Here is a 25,386-nt window from a genome sequence, read left to right on the forward strand (position 1 = left end):
TTCCCGAGTTTCCTGATTATTTTCGGGTGATTGATGGGGGTCCTTTGGGTGATAATTGGAAAATGCTCGAGTTGGTTTGCTGGAGTGATGAGTTCTCTGTATCTGAGATGGAAAAGAAGAGGGATAAGGATGGAAAGATTCATTTTCCTTTGCAGCACTCGAAAGATTTCGAGATGGATAAGAAGTATAAAAAGTGGGCAGATGAGTGGCAGAAACTGCCGTATGTCTCACCTTACGAGAATGCAATTCATTTGGCAGTAAAGACTGATGAATCGGATAAGTGGGCGGTGGCAGTTCTGCATGAAGTGTTAAACCTTTTTGTAGGGAATAAGGCAGATAGGGAGAACCTGCTTTCTCTAGGGGAGTTTTTTGGGCTGAGGTCAAGGTTTAAGCGGGCGTTTTTGCAACATCCGGGCATTTTTTATATCTCTAGTAAGATTGGGATGCACACAGTCATTTTGAGGGACTCTTACAAGAGGGGGATATTGATTGAGAGGCATCCTTTAGTGGATATGAGGTTTAAATATGTCCATTTAATGAATGTAGTGAAAGATGAGATCAAATCCAAAATCGAGCAACAGAAGACTGTTGGTAAAAGGAAAGGCGTAGAGGAATTGGAGGATGAAGGAAATGTGGAGGAAGTTGATTCTGAAGTGGATGACTTATCAGATGATAATGAGGAGGATGATGATGATGACGAGGAGGAAGAGGAGGAGGGAGAAAATAAATCTAAAAGAGGAAGGTCCAAAGAGAAGAATGGAAAATTTGAAGACGAGAATCCTAAAAGAAATTTAGCTAGGAGAGCAAATGGACAACGAAGAAAGGATAGTAATTATAATGATGAACGTGGAAGATCGATAAGATTTTCTAAGAGTAAAAATGATCGTGGTGATCAGGGCATCCGTGGTATGGCATTGCGAAAATCAGACAACGGCGAAAATGCGACTACAAGAGAAAGCTTCAAAAGACAACCTGCAAACTTTGTAGATCGGAGCTTCAAAAGACAACCTGCAAACTTTGAAGATCGGAATTCTAGAAGAAAAAATGTAGGGAGAAGTATAAATGGGCAGAGCAGAAATGAGAATGATCATGACAGTTCAACAAGGTTTTCCAAGCAAACAAATGTTAGTGGTGATCGTATGGTTTCCAGAAGAGACCCAAGAAAATGGGCTGAGGATGAAAATGCAACAAATAGAGAGAGGTTCAAACGACAACCTGCAACTTTTGAAGGCAATAATTTTAAAAGAAGTACTGCAAGGACTCGAAATGGCCGAAGCACCAACGATAGTACCTATGAAAGTTCAACAAGGTTTTCTCCTAATATTCGTAGTGGTCGGAGTCTTCCAAGAAGAACAGCACCAAGTTAGATGACTCAATGAGCAGAGCAAATGTGAAGCAGAGAGGACGCCTTAAGTGCGAAACACAGCTTGCTCGAGCTGGCAATTCGTGTATTCTGTTAGTCCAATCTTGGCATAATTTTTTAAAGCATGATTATGTTTTTTAACAGCTTGTAATCAGTCTTGTCAGTTGCATCTGTTATCTCTATAGGCTGATAACAATGACTCGTTATGGGATCTTCATAGTTAACTTGGAGCAGCAGTTTCGATTGTTGGAGAATTACTTATTTACGATCAACTGATAAGCATGCTTTGACAGATCATTCTTGTCAACCTTTCATGATGTTAACAGGTTCTCAAGAAACAAATTTATTATCAATAACAAGTTGTTCTTGGTTACTATATCGATGTCTAGATCACTAGTATTTGATTTCTTCATGTAAAGCCTTGTGCTGCATATTTCTGGTGAAATAAACTCTGAATCATTAGGTCATTTCAATGTGGTACAGCATGTCTTTGGCATGTTGGGATCACTCATAAGTCGAAATCGTCATTTTTTTTTACTCAGAGAACTCTAATGTCGAAATGATTTGATTAAATATCCAAAGAAGAACATATATTAAAAAAAATTTGTGAGCAAAGAAATTTACTTTGTTGACTTCACATTGGAAGTATTTTAGCTGTAAATTAAAAAATATAGGTAGGTAATATATTTTTTTCATGGAAAATTTCATTACAAACTTGATAGCATTAAAATTGAGTTCCAAGTCTAAGTTCTCATTCAACAACCTATATATTAATAACGATGACAGAATATTACACTCAAGAGAAAGCTTCAACTCTAAGATCAATTTAACTTCCTCTAAGACCAATTCAACTTCCAGTGGTCTGCCTATATATGTACAGCTCTTAAGCATATAGAGGTTGCCAATGCCAAAACACCATTAATCTTGATGGATCTACCATCAGAAATCATTGCCAATATTCTATCAAGACTTCCACGGCGAACCATCATAAGCTGCAAATGTGTTTGCAAGCAATGGGACAAGCTTCTCTCGAGTCCGGAGTTTGTCAAATTCCATCGTTCTGTATCGAAGCCAGACGTACTTGTCCTTCAAACTGATCCAAAGGGTGAGTACCTCTGGAAACTCGTCGAACATGAAGACAACTTTCAACTAAATCAACACGGTTTTTGCAGTGATCCGGGGATGAAATTTGATCCCAAAGCATTCATTAGCTCCCCTGCAGATTACCGAATAGAGATGAAAGGTTCGGTAGATGGCTTGCTTTGCTTGCAATACATCAGCAAAATAGATGATGTGATTTATGTATGCAATCCGATCACACGTGAGTACACCTCTTTTCCCAGACTTGCACGCATTGTGGAGTATACTAACTTTACTCATTATTGGTTCGGGGTAAGCTCGATAACCGGGAAATACAAGGTCGTTTATATGTTCCAAAAGAGCGTCCACAAAGCACGACAGTGCCTAATCTCTGAAAACTTCAAGTGTGAATTCTATGATTACCTGATCTACACACTTGGGACAGGTAATTGGAGAAGCATTCTTAGAAACTCCTCATTTGGGCACGCTCACCTTTCCTTTGGCGTGTTTCTGAATGGAAATCTACATGGTTTGGTACAGAATTCTTCCGATTCAGCCATTTCAATATCATGTTTCGATCTCGAAGATGAATCTTTTAAGCCCTTTTCTCCTCCTCCATATCCACTACTGCTGGTATGGTTTGCTTGCTGTGATACTTTAGGAGTTTTGGATGATTGCTTGTGTATTTGTGACAGTAAAAGTTTGAAAGACGAGGAGGGACTTGTTTTCTGGACGATGAAGGAATATGGGGTCAAAGAATCATGGACGAGGCAATTCATTTTTCTTGTCACACAGAACTTTTCTTCTTTTCCATACGATGTTGGTTACCCCATCAAAGGTAATAAAAATGGTGACATCCTGTTTTCTTGGCAACATCAGATGGTGTTCTATTACAACAACAAGAACCAAACCAGTCATAAAGTTGATATTTCTACCCAGAATTTAGATCCTCTTTTTTGGTTCAAGACAGTGCTTCACAATTCAAGCTTTCTTTCGCTCAAAAATTTCGAAGGAGAAAATGTGATTTCATATGCTGATTTGTGAGGGATTAACCCTTGTTTCCAAGGCAGATCCATCTTCACTCTGAAGTTTTAATTTACTTTCAGCAATAAAATGAGTATCTTTATGAATTGTGAACTATGTGATGTATTCTGGTGTTTATTGAATTAGTACCAACTTTGTTGGTTAAAATCATGCTAGGTTAATGTATTCTATAAGTTTGTTTTTGGAACTCAACCATGTGAGCAGTTTATTTTATAATTTTAATATTTTCTAAGATAAGAAATGTAAGGGCATTGCGAAAATTGGACGAGGGTGAAAAATGCGACTACAACAGAAAGCTACAAAAGAAAACATGCAAATGTGGCAAGAAGTATGAATGGGCAGAGCAGAAATGAGAATGATCGTGCCAGTTTAACAGAGTTTGATAAGCAAACACATGTTTGTGGTGATCATATTGCTTCTAAAAGAGGTCCGGAATAATCGGATGCGGATGAAATGCAACTGATAGAGAGGTTCAAATGACAACCTGCAACTTTTGAAGAATTTCAAAAAGAAGTGTGAAAGAAGTCCCAATGGTCCAATCACAAACCGTAGTTCTTATGAAAGTTCAACGAGATTTTCTTGTAGAACAAATGTTTCGAAGTGGTCAGAGTCCTCTGAGAAGAACCGCACCAAGTTAGATGTCTCAATAAGCAGACGCATGGACAGGATTTGGATCAACATTTGATTCAATCCATCCCTCTGAGAAACTATGATAGTGATGATATTTGGATGTGGAGTAGGGAACGAAAAGGAGTATATACTGTCAAAAGTGGGTATAGATTGTTAGTGCAAGCCCGTCCAATGGATGCTAATACTGACAATGTCGATTGGAAGCTAATATGGAAGTTGAACATCTCTACTAAGGTTCGTAACTTTCTTTGAGATCATTATCCTCTTGCTTACCAACGACGAGAGAACTGCGAAGCTGGAGGATGGAAGTTACAGAGTAGTGCCTGGTTTGTCATGATATGCTAGATGATAGTTTTCATGGGTTGGTTGCATGTCCTTTTGTTCGATTTATATGGAGTTTGACATCTTGTGGCAGTGATCTTACATCGTTGTTTTCTTTATCAGATTGGTGGAATCATTTTGTTTACCATGGAAAACAATCCGAGATACAATTTGCAGATATTCTTTTGTGGTGCATATGGAAAAACAGAAATGAAGTTGGGTGGCAAGGCAAGTGTAAGCCGTCAATCGAGATTTATCGATTAGCGTTCATCTTAGATTCTAAAAAACTTAGGACTATCCTAAAATCATTTTCTACCGAAAATGATTCTTCAAATGATAGTAAACAATGGCTTAAACCTCAAGGAAATGTACTGAAAGTGCAATGTCGATGCATCTGTTTCTGCAAATTCACCGAACATTGGTTATGGATGCATTATTCGAAACTCTTGTGGCATTGTGATTGCAGCAATCTATGAAATCTTGATTGATAATTGTTAGCCAAATTGCTAATAACAAAAATATAGAAGCAGGGAACGAAAGCAATCTCGTAAAGACAAAACACTAAACTAAAATGAATATATTATTGAAAGTATGAATATTGTGTATAAAAGAACAACAAGAAAACAGTAACTCAAATCGAGGCTTGTACGAAGTACAATTTCTTTAAAACAGATTTGTTCCCTCCAACGGTGCATCAAGGATCTGGACGGACAACTGTTTCCTAGGATACAACGGCAAAACCTTGCAGCAACTTAGCATGAAGTAACTACACCAGCGAACTGGTGTGCTGTCGTTGTGCCACCAAACTTAAATTCCTACTCTCTAAATAAAATTAGTGTAATGGTGAGCATGGTCGAATCCACAGGGAACGGGGGGATGATTTCTTTCGAGCAAAATACAATTAAAAATGGGGATTTTACGATATGAATTAGATAAAATATTAAAACTAAAATTAGAAATCAATAAAAAATAATAAATCTAAACGAGAATTAAATTACCAAACTGATTCAAGAGAATTTTCACTATTCAATTGTGTCACTGTTCATCGGCTAACATATTATTTATTCACGCAGTTACAAGTAATTAACCTTAGAATTATAGGGATAGCCGCTAAAATCCTTGCGTTTTCCTAATTTAATTGACCAAACCCAGCATCCATTCAAAACTTATAAATAATTAACTGGGCACGATAGCGTTCCATATTAATTAAAAATAGCATTTTCGTTTTGTGAAAACAGTTAATCCTAAATCTAACAACCGAGATAGCTGCAATTGATATATCGAGTTTCGTTGATTTATTTAGATTAAATATGCTATGATAGCACAACACACCTAATCTATCGCTACTCATGTACCAATCGTTCATGACAATTACGGATCACTGAATTCATGGATAGCAGTAGAAAATTATATATCGAATTAAATTGTCAGATTAACCGAAATACAACTCTCGTATAAATAAATCATAATCAACAAATACTTGAACAAAACACGAATATTAACTTAAAATGCAAAAAGCCTCACAGTGATAAATCGAAATAGTAAAATATCTCTTGAATCAAAAATAAAACTTAGCCTAAAAGTGTGGAGAGAGTTGGAGAGAGAATTGATTGGGAGATTTATTTCTTGCTGCCGCCTCTCTTTTCCTGTGCGTGAATAGTTTTCAAGAAATTAAAAGAAGAGAGTGTCTTGTACGTGAGGTAGGGTAGAAAAGAAAGAAAATTGGGTCCAACAAGTTTAATAGCCCAATAATCTAAAAAAATGATCTAATCACTAAAATTAAAAAATACTAAAAAATATCCTCCAGTAATATAGAGTTTTTTATGGAAAAAACTCTATCTTGTATTTCTTCCTTGATATAAAAATTTCTTATCTCACTAGGTAGCCAAGGAATCGTCACAAGGCGTGGTCACGCCTTATCCAAAAACAACTTCTGAATTTTTCTGTTTAAGTTTTCCACTAAGATCATATCGGCAACTTTAATTGTGATATAAAATCACCCTTTTTAGCTCAAATTTATCGCATGAACAGAAAACTTCATCCTACAATAAAATCACACAAAAATGTGTCAATTAAACACGTTGAAAGTGGTAACAATGAGAGATATGATAATAAAAATACAAACTATTAAGAGCCTATCAAATCTCCCACACCTAAACCATGCTTGTCCTCAAGCATAAAAGAGTTCAATTCATTATCTCAACTCATTATCATCTTTCTGCTTCATTTACTTGTCCGTAAAATATTTTTTTCATGCACCAAAGAAATTTAATTGTTGAGCATCTGACTACCAACATCATGAGCAATTGCTTCCATCCGAATGTGTAGAAATAAAAATGCATAGGGTCCAAACACTCCTCACATGATTCGCTCATTTCTACTCGTAAGTGTCTAGGTATGTATCAAAGAGCTCTCATGTCAAAACACTGAAATTTTTACCATAAGTTTGCAAATATATCACATCCTCCACCAAGTGAATGGATTAAAATGCACATACAAGGGCTACATAAATGGGTTATATCGTGGCTAAAGGTCAGGTAGAAAAGAATGCACAATGGTTTTATGGAATTGAAGAAATCATACACACTTTTCACAAAGATAATTGTATCCAACTAACAATAACATCTTCAATCTCATTGTAACATTCAAGAGCATTTTTTTTCTTCTTCGTTGCTCTTATTTTCCTTCTCACTCTCTTTTTTTTTTCATCATTTTTCTTTTCATTATAAATATATATTTTTTCTCTTTTCCTTTTTTTTTATTTTTTTTTCATAAGGAGTTTTTGAGACAACGATTTCGAGCATGAATTACTCGATCTCAATAATTTACACTTTCTTGGCTCAAAGCGATGCTAAATGCGAAAATTTTGTATGATTCTCCAATTCAAGGTTCAAATAGAGGAATAACCAACAAAAAGGATTTATCATGGCTTGTATCATGGTTATTTTCCAACAAATAGGCTCAGGTTCGAACTTGGCTCACTAGGGGTAAATGACTCATGGTAGGCTAAAAAAGAACGGCACTGATGATGCGAAAAAAAACGGTTTGAACCTAATGCCCTTTACTTTGTTGATGCACCTAATCCATCACAAGTTATCAACAAAGACATGTATAACAATGCAAGTTCTAGAAAAATCAACAATGTATGACCAACACACAATCAAATAAAATGGAGCATTATATAATGTTTGCTCATAGGCTCAAAGCTCACCAAAAAAAAAATGATATGTGTGTTAGACCCTATGCACTTTGCATTTCAACACATCATCCAGAACAACTACCCATAAATGTAGCAGTAAGAATGCAAAATCAGTTGCACACAAAGAAAACATCAGGTTTTTTTTTCATATACTCGCATTAGAGGCATTCAAGATTCAAATGAGAGAGATAACGAATAAACACTAAATGCTTTATGAATCAAACGACTTCACTCTGTCGTACTCTCATTTCCTCTTTTTTTTTTATTTTCATAAATATTTTTTTCGAATAAATATGCAAAAAAATAGAAATTGAAACTAGAAATAAAGATATGTACCCCATCCCACACCTATATGTGACAATGTCCTCAATGACACATAAAGTAGATGCACAACGCAGACAGTAAAAACGCAAGGGATGTTAGAGAACTCCCCTGAAACTTGTTGGGCATCATAGAACAAAGCTTTCTATTGTTGTGGCGAGAGAAATTGTTGATCGATGATGGAAGCTGCTGAAATAAGATGTGAAAGAGGTGAGAACAAATAGGATTAAATAAAAGAAACGTAAATTCTTTTTAATTTTTTTTTATTTGCCCTTGAGACAACATCAGAAGATGTTTTCTTATAAGGCGTGATCACGCCCTGTTAAGAGACATCTTCTTCATATAGGGCCAAAATTTTTCAAAATCAGAAGATGTTTTCTCACAAGGCGTGATCACGCCTTGTTAGAAAATATCTACTGCGTGTTAGACAATTTTTTTTTCAGAAGATGTTTTCGGACAAGGCGTGATCACGCCTTGTCAAAAGACATCTACTGTGTTGGGCAATTTTTTTATTTATTTATTTTTTTGGGTACAAAAGTGATATTCTTGTAAGACGTGGTCACGCCTTGTTAGAAGACATCTTCTGGACAAAGGTAATAAAAATTGTACTATGTGAAAAAAAAATAAAAGAAATTATAAATAATAAGAACAAGAAATTTGGGTTGCCTCCCAAAAGCGCTTGATTTTTAGTCGTCGGCTTGACCCTCAAAAGCACTCATTCAAAGAGCGGCTGACGCCCAAAGTATGTGTCATATGACACCATATATGGGTCTTGGTTCCATGTGCCCTCAAGTTTGGCTTGATGTATGCAATGTAAGCTCGTCTCCTCGACAAAATGTGACTTTAAATAATAGGCATGAGATGAGATTATCATCGTTGGCTCTTGAAGAACAAAATCTGTTGAAATCGGCAATGGAAAGAGACAAGGATCTCCTAGATGTATGTTTGATAATATTATCGACGAGCTCAAATCGATAGTCTCAGGAGCTTGTTCATCTCTCAAGTTCATTGGTGCCTCATCTTCGTGTGATATTTATTCCAAAACTTCTTCAGACTGAGGCTCAACAGTTTCCCCATTCAATGTCACGCGCTTGTTTACCATGTCATTCAATCGACCTATGATTATTTCAAGACTATATCCCTCATCTTCTTGATGCTCGAAAGGTTGGTCTGTAAAATCAGATTGGCTAATTTGTGGAGTGTATTGGTGGCTCCAACTCTGCAGCGAAGGATCCCAATACTGATGGTAGTCAAAGTCGGCCATATCATTTAGCAAATATATCACACTGTCTTCACGTCGACTAAGTAGTGGACTACCAGTTGTTAGTGCTCCATTAAATACCCATCTTCGTGTAACTGCATCCAAAACTTTAAGAAAAATTTGAATAAGAACATAGTTAGCAAAATCATGATTCCTGAATGTTGTTGTTAAATAATTGAATCTCTCCCATGGTGCGTAGAATGGCTCTCCGTTTCGTTGGGCAAAACTTGTGAATACTTGGCGATGAAACATCTCGAAGTATTTCACAACAAAAAATTCTCAAATTCTTCTTTTCTTGATGAATAACCTGTACAAGAAGAATGAGACATAAAAAAAATAATAATAGCAAAACTTGAAAAAAACTAACCTTGCACCGTTCCCCGGCAACGGCGCCAAAATTTGGTGTGCTGTCGTTGTGCCATCAAACTTAAATTCCTACTCTCTAAATAAAATTAGTGTAATGGTGAGCATGGTCGAATCCACAGGGAACGGGGGGATGATTTCTTTCGAGCAAAATACAATTAAAAATGGGGATTTACGATATGAATTAGATAAAATATTAAAACTAAAATTAGAAATCAATAAAAAATAATAAATCTAAACGAGAATTAAATTACCAAACTGATTCAAGGGAATTTTCACTATTCAATTGTGTCACTGTTCATCGGCTAACATATTATTTATTCACTGCAGTTACAAGTAATTAACCTTAGAATTATGGGGATATCCGCTAAAATCCTTGCGTTTTCCTAATTTAATTGACCAAACCCAGCATCCAGTCAAAACTTATCAATAATTAACTGGGCACGATAGCGTTCCATATTAATTAAAAATAGCATTTTCGTTTTGTGAAAAAAGTTAATCCTAAATCTAACAATCGAGATAGCTGCAATTGATATATCGAGTTTCGTTGATTTATTTAGATTAAATATGCTATGATAGCACAACACACCTAATCTATCGCTACTCATGTACCAATCGTTCATGACAATTACGGATCACTGAATTCATGGATAGCAGTAGAAAATTATATATCGAATTAAATTGTCAGATTAACCGAAATACAACTCTCGTATAAATAAATCATAAATCAACAAATACTTGAACAAAACAAGAATATTAACTTAAAGTGCAAAAAGCCTCACAATGATAAATCGAAATAGTAAAATATCCCTTGAATCAAAAATAAAACTTAGCCTAAAAGTGTGGAGAGAGTTGGAGAGAGAATTGATTGGGAGATTTATTTCTTGCTGCCGCCTCTCTTTTCCTGTGCGTGAATAGTTTTCAAGAAATTAAAAGAAGAGAGTGTCTTGTACCTGAGGTAGGGTAGAAAAGAAAGAAAATTGGGTCCAACAAGTTTAATAGGCCAATAATCTAAAAAAATGATCTAATCACTAAAATTAAAAAATACTAAAAAATATCCTCCAATAATATAGAGTGTTTTATGGAAAAAAAATTCTATATTGTATTTCTTCCTTGATATAAAAATTTCTTATCTCACTAGGCAGCCAAGGAATCGTCACAAGGCGTGGTCACGCTTTATTCAAAAACCACTTCTGAATTTTTCTGTTTAAGTTTTCCACTAAAATCATATCGGCAACTTTAATTGTGATATAAAATCACCCTTTTTAGCCCAAATTTATCGCATGAACAGAAAACTTCATCATACAATAAAATCACACAAAAATGTGTCAATTAAACACGTTGAAAATGGTAACAATGAGAGATATGATAATAAAAATACAAACTATTAAGAGCCTATCAAGAACTGAAAATATACCTTCACTTTATCACCGAAATTTAACGTAGGCCAAATGAAAATCTAACAATATAAAATGCAAGATAATGCTTGAGAGAGATATTGAGTGTTTGTAAAATCATTTGTATGTATATGGAATGAGAAAATGAACACACTGTTTATAAGCCACAAAATTAAAACCAAAAGTCATGCAAGATTAATTAACTCAATTAATCTTGTCATTAACTCAAGAATATGAAGAGCTTAAAGTGTTCAATTAACTCAAAAATGTGGAAAGTCAAAAGACGCTTCCACAATCATGAGTCATAATTAACTCAAGAATATGGAGGTCCAAAAGATACTCCCACATTCATGATACATAATTTTTATTCAAACTTTTAATTTGATTCAAATTTTCAACAATCCCCCACATGAATGAAAATTGATACAAATCTTGGTGATAAAGTTCTACAATTGAATCCTGCATAGGATAGGTAGGTGTTACCTTTGAACTTTCCTTATAAAATATATTTGCTTTACTAGTTGAACAGTAGACATGATGTCCTTGAATTGTTATGCAATTTATGTAAATTAAGATGTACTTCACACAAAACTCTCCCTAATACTATTCAGTTCTCATGATCGTGTTCGTTTTGGCCATGAACACACGTCTGGTTCTGCGAGAGGGTCTAGAATTGAGCCTAACAATTCTTTCGAAGCGACCCCACTTCTCTCTTACATAGATGATTCTTTTTTGATTTTATCAGAATCATTAAAAGTTGTATGCTTATTCTCACCATTCACTGTTTCATCATAGGAATGAGCTAGGGATAACCCCTACAGTGATCTATCAAGTCAGTGCGATTAGGTTGTCCCATTGAACCTAGTTATTGGGATCTACATTCATCATAGGTTGAGTTTTTCTTCTCACCAATTTATTCTATAGGCTTAATCCACATCCCCCTAGACGATTTCGCAACTAACTCTCTATTTAATTCATTGGTTTGCGGATCCGCTATATTATCCTTTGACTTTACATAGTCAACAGAGATAACTCCAGTTGAGAACAGTTGTCTGACGGTATTGTGTCAACGACATATATGCCTAGACTTACTATTATACATATTATTTTGTGTCATTCCAATTGCAGATTGGCTATCACAATGTATACATGTAGTCGGCACATGTTTTTCTCGTTTTGGAACGTCTCCTAAGAATTGAAGTAGTCATTCAGCCTCTTGAGTATATTTGTCAAGAGCTATAAACTCAGATTCCATCATGGATCTGGCTATTATAGTTTGTTTAGAAGATTTCCACGCAATTGTTGCACATCCTAAAACGAATACAAATCCACTTGTATATTTTGAGTCTTTCGTATCAAATATTTAGTTTGCATCATTGTGTACTTCAATAACAACGAGATATCTGGTATAGTGCAGTCCATGGTGACAAGTGTACCTTAAGTATCTTAACAATCTGTTAATTGCTTTCCAGTGTTCAACTCCTGGATTACTTGTGAGTATACTTAATTTGCTTACTGCATAAGCTAAGTCTGGTCTTGTACAACTCATTAAGTACATTAGACTTCAAATGACTCGAGAGTATTCTAATTGAGAGATACTCTCACCTCGATTCTTTGATAGATATTGAATGGTATCTATCGAAGTTCTAGTCAATGCAGAGTCATCCTTATTAAATTTCTCAAGGATTTGTCCACATAATGTGACTGAGTTAGAACTAGCCCTTCTGATGTTATTTGAATTTTAATAACAAATATCACATCGGCTAAGTCCAAATCTTTCATGTTGAATCTTCAGTTTAACAACTTCTTGATGGATTTAATCATCTTATTATTGCTACCAATGACAAGTATGTTATCTACGTAAATACATAAAATGACATAATCTTTTTTTATTGTTCTTTACATATACACATTTGTCGCATTAACTAAATTTAAATCCACTTTGCATCATGGCTTTATCCCATTTTTCGTGACATTGATATGGCGCTCTTTTTAAGCTATATAGAGATTTCATAAGTTTACAGACCTTATTTTCTTGCTCAGTCCCAGAAAAACCCTCAAATTGTTCCATTTAAATTTTCTCTTCTAAATCTCCATTTAGAAAAGATGTCTTTACATTCATTCGGTGTACTTCAAGATTCTGCAAGACGGCAATTACAAGTATCACGTGAATAGATGTTATTCTCGTTACATGAGAATAAGTGTCAAAGTAATCAAGTCATTCACGTTGATGGTAACCCTTGATTACCAATCTGGCTTTATCTTATCTATGGTTCCATCTGATTTCATTTTCCGTTTGCAAATCCATTTAAAGCATATTGGTTTGTTTCTCGGAGGAAGATCCACTAATTCTCATGTATAGTTTTGTAAAATGGATTCAATTTTGGAATTGATGGCATCTTTCCATTGAGTCCTCTCAGAGGAATTGTTGCTTCCTTGAATCTTTGAGGTTCATTTTCCATCATAAAGGTGATGAAATATCAGGTATTCATCATAAAGGTGATGAAATATCAGGTATGATGGAAACATATGTTCAAAAAAATGAAGCATTCATTGACACCATTATCGTATTCTTGTAAATATCAGATATTTGAGATTCATGTACAAGAAAATGATAAGCGCTACTGTTTTGAGCATATCCAATGAAAATGCAATCAACAGTTTTTGATCATATCTTTACTTTCTTCAGAGTATGTATTGCTACCTTGGCAAGAAACCCCTACACTCGCAAGTATTGGTAGGAATGAGTTCTTCCTTATCATAACTCGTATAGACTTTTATATTGCCTCTTTCGGGGTAACTTATTTAAAAGGTAATTTGATGTTAGAACAGCTGACCCCACATGTTCTATGGTAAACCAAAACTTAATAACAATGCATTCATCATTTCTTTCAATATGCGATTCTTTCTCTCTGCAATGTCATTTTGCTGAAAAGAATAAGGTGCAGTTTTTTATGTTTAATATCAGTTAAGTACAAAATTCAGCAAATGATGATTCATATTCACCTCTACGATCACTTCTTAGTACATTAATTTCCTTGCTAATTTGGTTTTCGACTTCACTCTTGTAGTGGACAAATTTCTCAATTGCTTCATCTTTACTTTTAAGAAGATACACATAATAAAACTTTGTGATATCGTCAACAAAGTAATGAAATATTTAATTCCACCACGTGTTTGCACACATTTTAAATCACATATATCACTTTGAATTAGATCAAGTGATTCACTATTTCTTTTTGTTGGAAGGAGAAAACTTTCTCCTTTTCGAGCTTTGGACATTCTCAACAATATTTGCCTTGGCAGCAACTAGAGAAAACAATACTCTTCCAGAACTCTTGTTTTCTTCTTCGATGTGAAGTCGAACAATGAGCTCTTCAAAATTTATCTCATTTCGCTTGTGTTTCAAATAGTTTTCGAAATCCTTCCAGGCTGATGGTAGCTTCTCAACAATATCATCCAATTGGAAAGATTCGCTCAAAGTCATTACCTCGGTATAAATATCATGTAGGATCACTTGAAGTTTCTGAACCTGACTGATCACCATTTTGGACTCGATCATCTTGTAGTCCAAGAATCGACTAACAATACATTTCTCGGCCCCGACATCCTCGGTTTTGTATCTCCGATCCAGAGACTCCCACAATTCCCGAGTCGTCTTCTTTTCACTATACACATTGTGTAGCAAATCAGCCGAACCATTCATTTTCTACACAAGAAATATGAGTTGTGACATGCACCAATAGCACTAGCGGTCTGCACATCTTTGTCAACCTAAGCTGGTTTGGGAGCATCCTCAGCGAGAAACCTTGTTAGATTCAAGACGGTGAGATAAAAGAACATCTTCTGTTGCCACCTTTTGAAATTTGAGCCGTCGAATTTCTTCGTTGTATCAGCATGGCTCACAGGCACATCGACAACAATGATTTTCATAATTAGGGACTAACTTTTGGCACATTCAAGTCATTCGAATCAGTAGCAATGTCTTCAACAAATCACGTAATGGGTATAACAGAATCTGTTTTAAGATTGTTAGCCAACTGCTAATAACAAAAATATAGAAGCAGGGACCGAAAGCAATTTCGTAAAGACAAGACACTAAACAAAAATGAGCATATATACTATTGAAAGTATGAATATCATGTATAAAAGAACAACAAGAAAACAGTAACCCAAATCGACGCCTGTACGAAGTATAGTTTTCTTAAAACAGATTTGTCCTCTCCAACGGTGCATCAAGGATCTGGACAGACAACTGTTTCCCAGGATACAACGGAAAAACCTTGCAGCAACTTAGCACGAGGTAACTACACCAACGAACTGAAAACATACCTTCACTTTATCACCGAAATTTAATGGAGGCCAAATGAAAAGCTAACAATATGAATACAAGAGAATGCTTGAGAGAGATATTGAGTATTTGTAAAATCATTTGTATGTATATATGAGGAAACGAACACACTATTTATAAGCCCCAAAATGCAAACCAAATTCATGCAATATTAATTAACTCAATTAATCTTCCCATTAACTCAAAAATATGGAGAGCCAAAAAAAACTATTACATTAATGAGACATAATTTTTATTTAAACTTTTAATTTAATTCAAATTTCCAACATTAATTTTACTCTCACGATAGCAAAGACTTTGAGCATATGGGAAACATTAAGTTAGCTCAAAGATTTGAATGTTGATTATTTAATTGTTGAATCTCATGCCAAGGTTTTGATTGAATCGTTGAATTCTTTGGAATCAGATTCTTGTTTTCTGATTTTAATTGTCAAATATTGTGAGACCCTCGCCGAGGAAATATCATCTTGTACGTTTCATTTTGAATTTAGATCAGCGAATCACGCTGCACATATTTTAGCTGTCTGATCTAGTAGGTCGAGGCAATTTGGTTTAATATGATTACAGTATTGTTAAAAAAAATTGAAAGAAATATTCAAATCTTTGCTCCGGAATGTAAATTAAATAAATATATTTTTGTAAGAAAAAAAGTTTCTATATTTTTTAACAGAAAAAATAAAACAAACAAATTTTTCAAAAGACCTTCAACTAGCTTTTTGTACAAAAAATTCGATGAATGATATTTTTTTTTAAAAAAAGATAGTTATAGATTACCTTTACTTTGTTCAGGTAAAAAAAAATTGCAATGATTAACTTTTATCCAGTAATAAACATAATTTATATGTATAAATAAATGAGACGATTGAAAGTCAGATAGTCTCCTTTTATCTTCAACGGAACAAACGGATTGTGTTGCTTGCTCAAGAAAAAAAAATGAACAAAAAGATTTGAATTTTATTTTTCATACTTCTGAATTTTGATTCTTCTTCTAAAGGTATTGAAATAACTTTTTTTATTTTTCATAAGCGATTCAATATTAATTAGTTTTTATATACAACTTATTCATTAATATTTTAAAACTGATTAAATTTATACATCAGATCGAAAGAACCGAATCATAGTATGCAAAACTGAAGCGAAATAAAACGATTTAGATATCAGATTAGGCATTTGTAAAACCGAATCATCAGATCTGATCCGGGACTAGAGATCTACAAATGGATTTGAGATACCAAAGTAAACATTTGATTTAAAAAGCGGGTAAAATTTGGATCACCTCAACTAAATTCAATAACTCACATTGAATGTAATTTTTAAGCATGCATGTTAAGGTTATAATCAATATTAGAATTAGAACCCTGCAATGGAATATCCCTAGCAACATTTAGAATCAATCAAAAGACAAAATTTCCAACACAATACTTCTTGCTTGTGTCTAAATCTTGATGTGGAAGTATTCCTGATCAAAATGGTGCAGTCTCACATATCCATCTTCACCTCCACTTGAGAAACTAATGAAAGCATCAGGCCATGAGAAAATTAAGGATTATTTATCGAGGCACAACAAAGAACAGTAATAATCAGCGAGATGATCGAAGAAATGCGAAGATTAATAAAATAATAGGTTGCAAATTAATGTGTAGACATGTTAATCATATGAAACCAACACAACATAATCATGAAAACTGAGTTTAACTTGGGAAAAAAAGTTGTTTCTGTTTAGTGTTCAAGTCACAGAACAGTATGTTTCTGGTAATAAAAATAAGTACCAGGTTCAAATTAGAAATGTCCCTATTTTAGAATTTATGAGTGAATGAACCTCAGGTCGATTAGGTTCGAGTGGGATGAGCAGGTTTTAATTTGTAATGGGACAGCTCAAACAAGAAGTAAATGCATGGAAAAAGAAATCTTGAATCTAACCTTTTTCCATCTGGATTAAAAGCCAATGCATTTATCGGTCCAAAGTGGCCTTTTACACCTCCTATTTCCTCTTGAAGGATCTAATTACAAAGAAAGTAGAGCACAAAAAACTTATCAGAGGCCTATACATCGTCAAACTCCATCTGAATTTTTGCAGTGTTTAGTTAGTTTCAAACATCCAAAGCTGTTACCTTGTCGTAGAATTTGGCCTCAAATTTTCCAGCACGATGATCAGTGGTGGTGACAGAAGATGCAACTTGACCACCTCCTAGAACAACCTGAAAATGCAATGTATCAAACAAAATCAATAAATTGAACAGCCTTGACATAGACAAGACAAAAACAGATATTTTTACCATGTCCGCAAATGCACCAATTATAACATAAAAATTGGGTAGAATGTAATTACCAAGAATTAAATGCACATATTATGCAAGCTTCAACATAGTAAAAATGTTCAGAACAATGAAGCAAAAAAAAACTAGTCAAACAACTGCCACGAGCGCCACTTTTGTTCAAGTAAAAAATAGATAATAAATTAAATTGATGGAAGCCAGTAGACTTGAAAACACGGCCTGTATAAACAATATGCAAGATCACGCTAAATAAAGTAAATGAGTGAAAGCAGTTGATATGATCCATTTTGATGGCACTTACATGATCGAGGAGTGGAGACATGGTAACTGCATTTACGGGTCTCCCCGTCACATAGGTCTTGACGAGAGTCAGAGTTCTCATATCCCAAAGCTAATAAATGAGAAGAAATCAGCCAACAACATTGAAAATAACAAATTATAAAACTGGAAAAGGTAATAGTAAAAAGACAGAAGACTATAATACTTTGGCAGATTTGTCCAGGGAACCGGTCAGGAAATGTGAACCATCTGCTGATTTTGAAAGAGATGTAATAGGCTTTTGATGGCCCTCCTCCTTGTCAGACACCTCAAGTATCTTTCCTGTCTGCAGTTTAAAGTGACAACAAAAAAGAATAAAACCACATTGATCCAAAAATGAGTATTCGTATAAAGGAACTCAGAAACAATAAGTAACAAATAATGGACTATGTCTGGGTCATATTTTATGTCATAGAATTAAATCTATCATCTCAATCATTTGAGCACTATAATCACACGCCTTTAAGAAAAATAATCAACCTCAGAATCCCATATTCGAATTACTGAATCTTCACCAGCACTAATGATTGTCTTATTCAGAGGTCCCCAAACAGCTCTATTAATTCTTCCCTGGTGCCCCTTGAGAATGAGAACAGATTCACCAATTTCTGCATTTCCACGAAATCATAAGTTCGCTGTTTAACAGTAAATCAACCAGGTTAGCTCGGCAACATCAAATCGATACCTCTTGTAATGAGGTAAAGGTAAGGATGAAGTACTCACGTTCATCTGGATCTCTGGCAATTGTTTTAACATGCATAGCAGATGGCAATCCCATGAAAGGGTCTGTTGTTATAACTGCAAGTTTATCACCAACTGCAAAATCAACGGACCTAGCAGGTGAATCAAAGTTGAACGTGAAAAAAGGAGCTCCTGTTTGGACATCCCATAGTTTTGCAGTCTGATCTGCACTTCCAGTTATCAACCTGGTGGAATTCCCTGTACATGGAAGAAATCATGTATCATTCGTTCTCACATTATATTGACAACTTCACATGAATCAATGCGATAGTTCTAGTTGAACAAATTTATATTATATGTTATCTAGCATTATTCTAGCAGAAGGAATATAGGGCCTTTCACTCTGCATGCTAACATGTAGAAGGATGCAATACTAATATCTCTCCTACTCTACACGGTCCACTGATTTGCGTTTTGAAGGAGTGTAGCACATTAAACTTTGAGCATGTTTCTAGGTACTAAGGCATTGATTAATTGATTTTTTTTCATGAAAGACCGCAACATTGGCTTAAACACCCAAAAAGAAAACTTCGAGAAAATTTTGCCAATGAATGAATTTTAATTTTCAATCACACAAAAAAATCACTAGTTTAAAAATTATTCTGATAGAACAATTCAACAAATCCCTGGTAAATTTCACTTTCTCGAACTTCAGATATTTCAAAGCGATGCTCTTTGATGAGTTCATGAAAGAAACAAACAAGAGGTTATCTGCTTGAGCGCCCTCAATTCCCCTAGTATAATTTTCTTGTTTCCTCCAGAACACCCCTTCCAAAATTCCCACCAGACAAACCTTCAACAAATCAAAAGAGACACAAGATACAACAAAGAGAAATGAATTAACTGGAAATGTCACAGGACCAAACGGCCCCGTTATGGCCATGATAAGTGCCGAGGCGCTCTCCATTATCAGCGAACCACACAGTGGGGTTGTGGTCTTTCGCACATGAGAAGAGCAAATCCCCCTCTCTGTTGTACTTTATAAACGTCAATGGTCGCTCATGCCCTTTCATCAAAATGGGCCTCATCTTCTATCCTTTTATTGCTGCAAAAGAGTCAATTTAACTGGTGATGGAAAGTTGTGGAAGAACCAAACTCAAACTGAAAAATTACTGAAATTTATCTAACAATGAAAAACAAAAACAACAGTATTATCTCATTTTCTTTTTCAAAAATTCATTCACATATTCTTTTCTCCTCTTCCCAAACATACTCTACTGTTATATTACATTCTGACACACCACAAACCATAAAATAATAAATAACTAGCCAAAAGTTTGCGTGAATTGATCTATAAAGTAAATCTTGCTTCTTCAAACAAACAAAATCAAACATACAATTCATCCCCTAACATATTTTCAAAAACCTCATTTCCTCAAAGAGAAACCTCTGAATACACCGGAAAGAACAAAACATAATCTGCAGCATTCATTAGGAGTGTTGTAGCTTTACTTTTTATTGTTCTAATAGTTATTTAATAAATACAACGGATTTCATCCAAATCAGTTACTTAAATTTTGGAGATCAATTTGGTAAATTCAGGATTCTTTTCTGTTTTCTCATTGATATGAGAAATAATAGTGTTCTTTTCCTCTTATTGTTGTCTGGCACCAGAGCACAGGATGGTCTTTGAGAAATTGCGATGGTTAAAACAGCCATGACCAGAAGTACAACTTCTTCAGGGGCTCTTTGTTTTGGCAACTCTTCAGGTGTCGCTATTATTCTTAATGGATTCAAACATTGCTCCAACTGACTATTCAACTATTTAGAATGGACACTGTTTGTCAGGCCCATGGTTGATGGCAAAGAAAAGATCTTTGATAAGAGAAATAAAGAGACGTGCAAATAATGATTCAACCTTGAATGTGTAGAAATCAGAAAACTCATTGGTAATAGCATGGTCTGTTAATTCAATAAAGCCAGCAGTTGGGAACATTTGAATTTTTTCTCATACTACAAAAGAAGTTAGGAGCCCATGCAAGGAACATATTCAGACCTATAAACTGGGTGCTACTTTCTTAAGTGTTATTCATCGTGCTAATAAATTCCATGCTTTCATCCCAACTCAAGATGAAGAAACTCATTCCACGGTCACTTCTAAGGGCTCTTGTTACCAACCTATGGGATTTCACTTTGCAATAAAAATTAGTTTTTTATGTTATTTTTGTTAGTCATCATTGAAAAAAATTAAAATTTATTATTTTCCAAGATATCCTAGAATATAAAGAATGACCAAATAGACAAATTTACGGAACCAGAAAAATCATCTTCTTAGTTAAAGAAACATTAAAATAAAATATCCAACAAGTTGTTTTTTCACCTAATAAAGAGAAAATTGATTTTCTTAGCTTGCCCAAAAAATAACAAACATGTCAATGATAATTTTCTTGAAAATCAATACACACCATCATGAGGGAACTTAGTATGTCCTATCATATGAGCAAAAGGCTAGAACACAATAAAACTAACAGAATTTAAAAATTAGAAAGCAAAAAAAAAAAAGAAGGAAGTAAATAAAGAAGTCAGACAAGAATAAGTGGATGCAGACTAATCAACCAGTAATACACCTAGAAAAGCAAAGACACAAAACTCAGTTTTACAAAATACGTTATCCTTAATTTAACAACATAAATCCACCAGAAGGCCAAAAATTTATCACATATTCAGCAGAAAACAGACTCAACATACTTCCGATTCATACACTATGTTCAGCAATACAAACGAAACATCTTAGCCGAAAAAGAATAGGTCGATTGATTGAATCGTCAAAAAAATTCAAACCAAAAAATGTAAACCCAAAAACTTACGATGCCGGAAAATGGAAGCAGAAATGATTGGCGAGCTGTGACAAACAAGACCACCGGCGGCGGGGCGTCGGCGGCGGCGTAAGAAGAAGGCAGCGGAAGGGGGAATCAAGATTTAGCTGTGAGCGGTTTGGGAAGTGGTTTACACCGTTTATATCCATTTTTATTTTTAGTAAATTAAATTTTATATAAAACATAATGTTTTTTAACTAGGTCACGGTCTCACAAATCTTTAGATCAATCTTACCGATATTCACAATAAAAAATAATACTCTTAACATAAAAGATAATACTTTTTTCATGGATGACCCAAATAAGAGATCTGTCTCATAAAATACGATATGTGAGACCGTCTCACACAAGTTTTTGTCACGGTTTTTTTTATTGAAATTTAGTTTTATTAGATTCTACTTTTTTATTAATAAGATCCTAGATTTATTTTAACAATTCTCAAAGTAGTATAAAATAAATGAGAAGCCAAAAACACCTGGTTAAATAAATAAATAAATAAAAGGAAAAATAATAGCTTTTGTAATTAATTATACTAGAAGAAATTTTAATTTTTCTCGATTTATATAATTCGAATTATATATCTTTTTATCCCAAATGAGTCTTTTTCTTGAAATTCTCCATATAAAATACATAGATCCATAATTTATTTATTTTTTTATCATATTGAATAATAAATATTTTAATTCATAATTTTAGTTCTATCATGATATTATTAATACAAAAATATATAATTATAATTTTTGTTTTGTTATTACTTGAACATAAATTAACAGATTTATAATTTATAATTTTTAAATTTTTTTACTGTGTATTGAATAAAATTTAAAATTTATATTTCGTCAGTCCAACGAGTCCAATCCGAATTGAACCCCCGCGATCAGTTTCGACATATCTATACATATATATACACTGAAGTGTAATGGAGAAAAGTTCAATCTTTAAACAAATAACATCGTTTACAAAATAAAAATTACTTGTACATCGACTTACACCAGAATGGTAGCAAAAAATAAGCCGAAATAAACCCAAAGCTCCATTCTGGGGACTCCACCCACACCAAAGAACTAGCGCAGAAGTTGGCAAAGGTCTTCGTTTCCCTACTCCTCATGTTCATGATTTTCTCGATTAACGTCCCAACAAGACTTCATCAAAGTTCCAGTCGCGTACAAGGTCCCTTCTAACAGCATGACTTCTTACCAGTCGAGGGGAACCCGAAGCCATCCCAGTATTTGGGACCGTAGGTTGAGGCATCACTTTAGAGGATGTGATGCTCGGATTAGCTCTATGATGTGGTAATGAAGTTCTCTTGATCAAGCAATTTGCGATTGCGGAACAACGTCCCTCATTGTCAGAACTCGAAACAGAGTAGCTCCTGAAGGAGTGTGATGGACTATCTACACCATGGCAAACAAGACACGCCATACTCATATTCGCCTGCAAGAACTGTATCCAAGTAGGCTCGTCCTTTGATGCCCTGTACCTGATGAAAATATTTGAAGGAGTAAATAACTTGCATTGATAATTTTCTAACAAAAGAAGAACAGTAGGACGCGTACTGGGGAAAGACGTCTGTATTGACTAGAATGGATGATAAAAGGAGTAAAGGTTGTACTTGAAGATAAATGATGCAGCTGAGTTCAAGCATTTGGTTCTGTTATTAATGTTGTTAATACAAGAGTGACCATAAAATTTCATTATATAACCATAAAGTCCCAAAGTTTTGATTCGCATTGCTTCATGTTTCCATCGGCCAAAATTCAAAAATACTTCTTCAAATACAAAAGAGAACTCAAATAAGGGAATCAGTCAGTCATCACCGTATAAGCATCGAATTTTAAGATGCGACAAACTAGCAGAAAACCAAGACACAGCGGGTTTCTCGCGATACAACTGCACGTCTCGACTCGACTTGTTTATTTATTTTTAAGGACTACAATTCCCACTACTGGGTCAATCATCAAAAGGCAAGAAACATAAAAAAAGTAGGCTAATTTGTGTATATATATGAATCTTTGCACGTAGCTTTTGGATGGCTAAGCAAACGGATTCTACAAACAGCACACACTTTATATCAATTCTCAGTTGTATAGTATCCATTTCTCATTTCATAAGTCACTCAACTAACTCCCTTCCTCTCCTAAAATTACATTTTTCCCCTTCTCCTCGATGAGGGATGGTGACACAGATTGCGGAATGGATTGAATTAAACAGCTCGAAACTGAAATGACGTTATTTGTCTTACGTCAGTTGGATAAAGTCCTGAGAATTGTATATATGTACCGAGTTAGCATTTGGAGATAAGTTAGGTCCAAGTATCAATTTTAATACGACATAGAGCTCAGACCCACACTACTATATATTGGACTGCTTATAGTTCGGTCATTGATAAAATTCAATGTCCATGTGTTCGAGTTTGGGGTGGCGTTAGGTCAAAGTCTTAATTTTAAGAAATGGACTTTTGGTTAATCTGCAAATCAATTTCACAATGCAAAAAAGCCCAGTTGAAGGACAAAAACACAGCAAAGAATTAATCTGCAAATCAATTTCACAAAGAAACAAAAAGAATCACATATGGCTCACCAAATAGTTCTACCAAAATCAAATAAAATCACGTTTCAAATAATAAAGCTAAATAAAATCAGCTAACCAACAACTTAATCTATCTTCTATCAATCAAGAAACAGAAAACAAAAAGAACCCAGTTGGAAATTTAATACAAGAAGATGACAATGCAAGAAAATTAAAACCCAAGATTGGAAAGGGGAAGAGGAAACATAACTGGGATCTGGGAAACAAACCTCAAACTTCGTGAAATTATCGTCAGTAACTGTCTGAGTGAGTGATGAGTGGCTGTTAGGTTAGGTTTGATTCCTAGGCAGCGCTGAATCTTGGAAAAAGCATAGTCGGATTCAACACCGAATGTAATAATGTGTGTGTATATATATATATACACACACACAATCAGTGAGTGTGTGCGCGTGTGTGACACAGAGGGAGAGATAATTGATACGAAGCAGCATATTGGGGTACAATATAAGCCATTGATCTGATTTTTAAAAATAAAATTGGTCAAGTAGCATGTCTATATAGTGAATGGGAAATTGAAAAAAAAATTCTTAAAAAATAATGATTGTCTCTCATTATAGAACAATCGAAGTATGACATATTGAGTTGTTGTGCAGCTTGAAAGAATTGTGTTCTAATATTAACATAAGTCATAATTTTTGTATAAAGTGACAATTGTTAGATACTAAAAAAACTTGTTGACTATATTGTGTTGTGCTAGAATCAGACGTATACTATTATGTCAAAAATTATAGTTGTTACTCAATGCACAACTTTATTTTCTTATATGTGTGATAGCGCAAGGTGCACCTATTTGAGTGCTAATGGGTCGGGTTGTAAGGTCCATGAGTTCGAGAAGGTGAATGTACAACTGTTGGTGATGTCTCAAATCTCTTAAAGATTAGTTTTACTATTTCTCTAGCTAGAGACAATATTACCGTTAAGATTCGACGTTACTCTTTTACGGCTCACATAACCAACCAGATCAAGCGGCGCAACATCAGCAGCTTGACGCACGATAACTTCTCATAAGATCATTCATCTCAGTATTACTCTAACTCATGCACACTTAACACAACTGTTAGAACTTTTCAAGTTCACAATCTTGATTTTGATGATAACAAAACTTGTTAATTGTGTTACTAATGATCTACCTAAGTGTGCAGCATCTAGGATCACTCACGAGACGTTTACATCGCAAACTGAAGACCCAACTGATCGCACAAAATGAATTAGTCTAATTGATTACGTCAATTGAGCAGTCCAGCTGATTGTCCAGTTGATAGGTGATTCAGCAGGAGAACCTCAGAAGCCTGGCCAGCCGAAGGAGTGTTCAACTG

General features: G+C 34.6%; 3 protein-coding genes across 5 annotated transcripts; 1 reads left to right on the forward strand and 2 right to left on the reverse strand.

Annotated features, from left to right (window-relative positions):
- Window positions 1–2,209: 2,209 nt before the first annotated feature.
- Window positions 2,210–3,979, forward strand: LOC142521006 (F-box protein At2g23160-like). The gene has a single exon (XM_075624186.1). The coding sequence runs from the start codon at window positions 2,291–2,293 to the stop codon at window positions 3,485–3,487; it is 1,197 nt and encodes a 398-aa protein (XP_075480301.1). The 5' UTR covers window positions 2,210–2,290; the 3' UTR covers window positions 3,488–3,979.
- A 12,614-nt stretch (window positions 3,980–16,593) lies between these two features.
- LOC142521201 (eukaryotic translation initiation factor 3 subunit I-like) lies at window positions 16,594–21,610 on the reverse strand. The gene is made up of 9 exons (XM_075624427.1): window positions 21,473–21,610; window positions 19,510–19,710; window positions 18,648–18,863; window positions 18,405–18,532; window positions 18,091–18,210; window positions 17,908–17,997; window positions 17,442–17,528; window positions 17,251–17,330; window positions 16,594–16,841 (listed from the first exon to the last, which is right to left on the reverse strand). The coding sequence occupies exons 2-9, from the start codon at window positions 19,691–19,693 to the stop codon at window positions 16,766–16,768; spliced, it is 981 nt and encodes a 326-aa protein (XP_075480542.1). The 5' UTR covers window positions 19,694–19,710; window positions 21,473–21,610; the 3' UTR covers window positions 16,594–16,765.
- Window positions 21,611–22,398: 788 nt separating this feature from the next.
- On the reverse strand, window positions 22,399–24,446 carry LOC142521388 (uncharacterized). 3 transcript variants are annotated; one of them, XM_075624592.1, is made up of 2 exons: window positions 24,261–24,446; window positions 22,399–22,961 (listed from the first exon to the last, which is right to left on the reverse strand). In XM_075624592.1, the coding sequence occupies exon 2, from the start codon at window positions 22,907–22,909 to the stop codon at window positions 22,607–22,609; it is 303 nt and encodes a 100-aa protein (XP_075480707.1). In that variant the 5' UTR covers window positions 22,910–22,961; window positions 24,261–24,446; the 3' UTR covers window positions 22,399–22,606. The 3 variants fall into 3 exon arrangements, with proteins under 3 accessions (XP_075480707.1, XP_075480706.1, XP_075480705.1); XM_075624591.1 differs by having other exon boundaries at window positions 24,280–24,444; XM_075624590.1 differs by lacking the exon at window positions 24,261–24,446 and adding an exon at window positions 23,629–24,211.
- Window positions 24,447–25,386: the final 940 nt, after the last annotated feature.

Source organism: Primulina tabacum, chromosome 12 (assembly GCF_025594145.1).
Source record: "Primulina tabacum isolate GXHZ01 chromosome 12, ASM2559414v2, whole genome shotgun sequence".
Taxonomy (NCBI): Eukaryota; Viridiplantae; Streptophyta; class Magnoliopsida; order Lamiales; family Gesneriaceae; genus Primulina; species Primulina tabacum.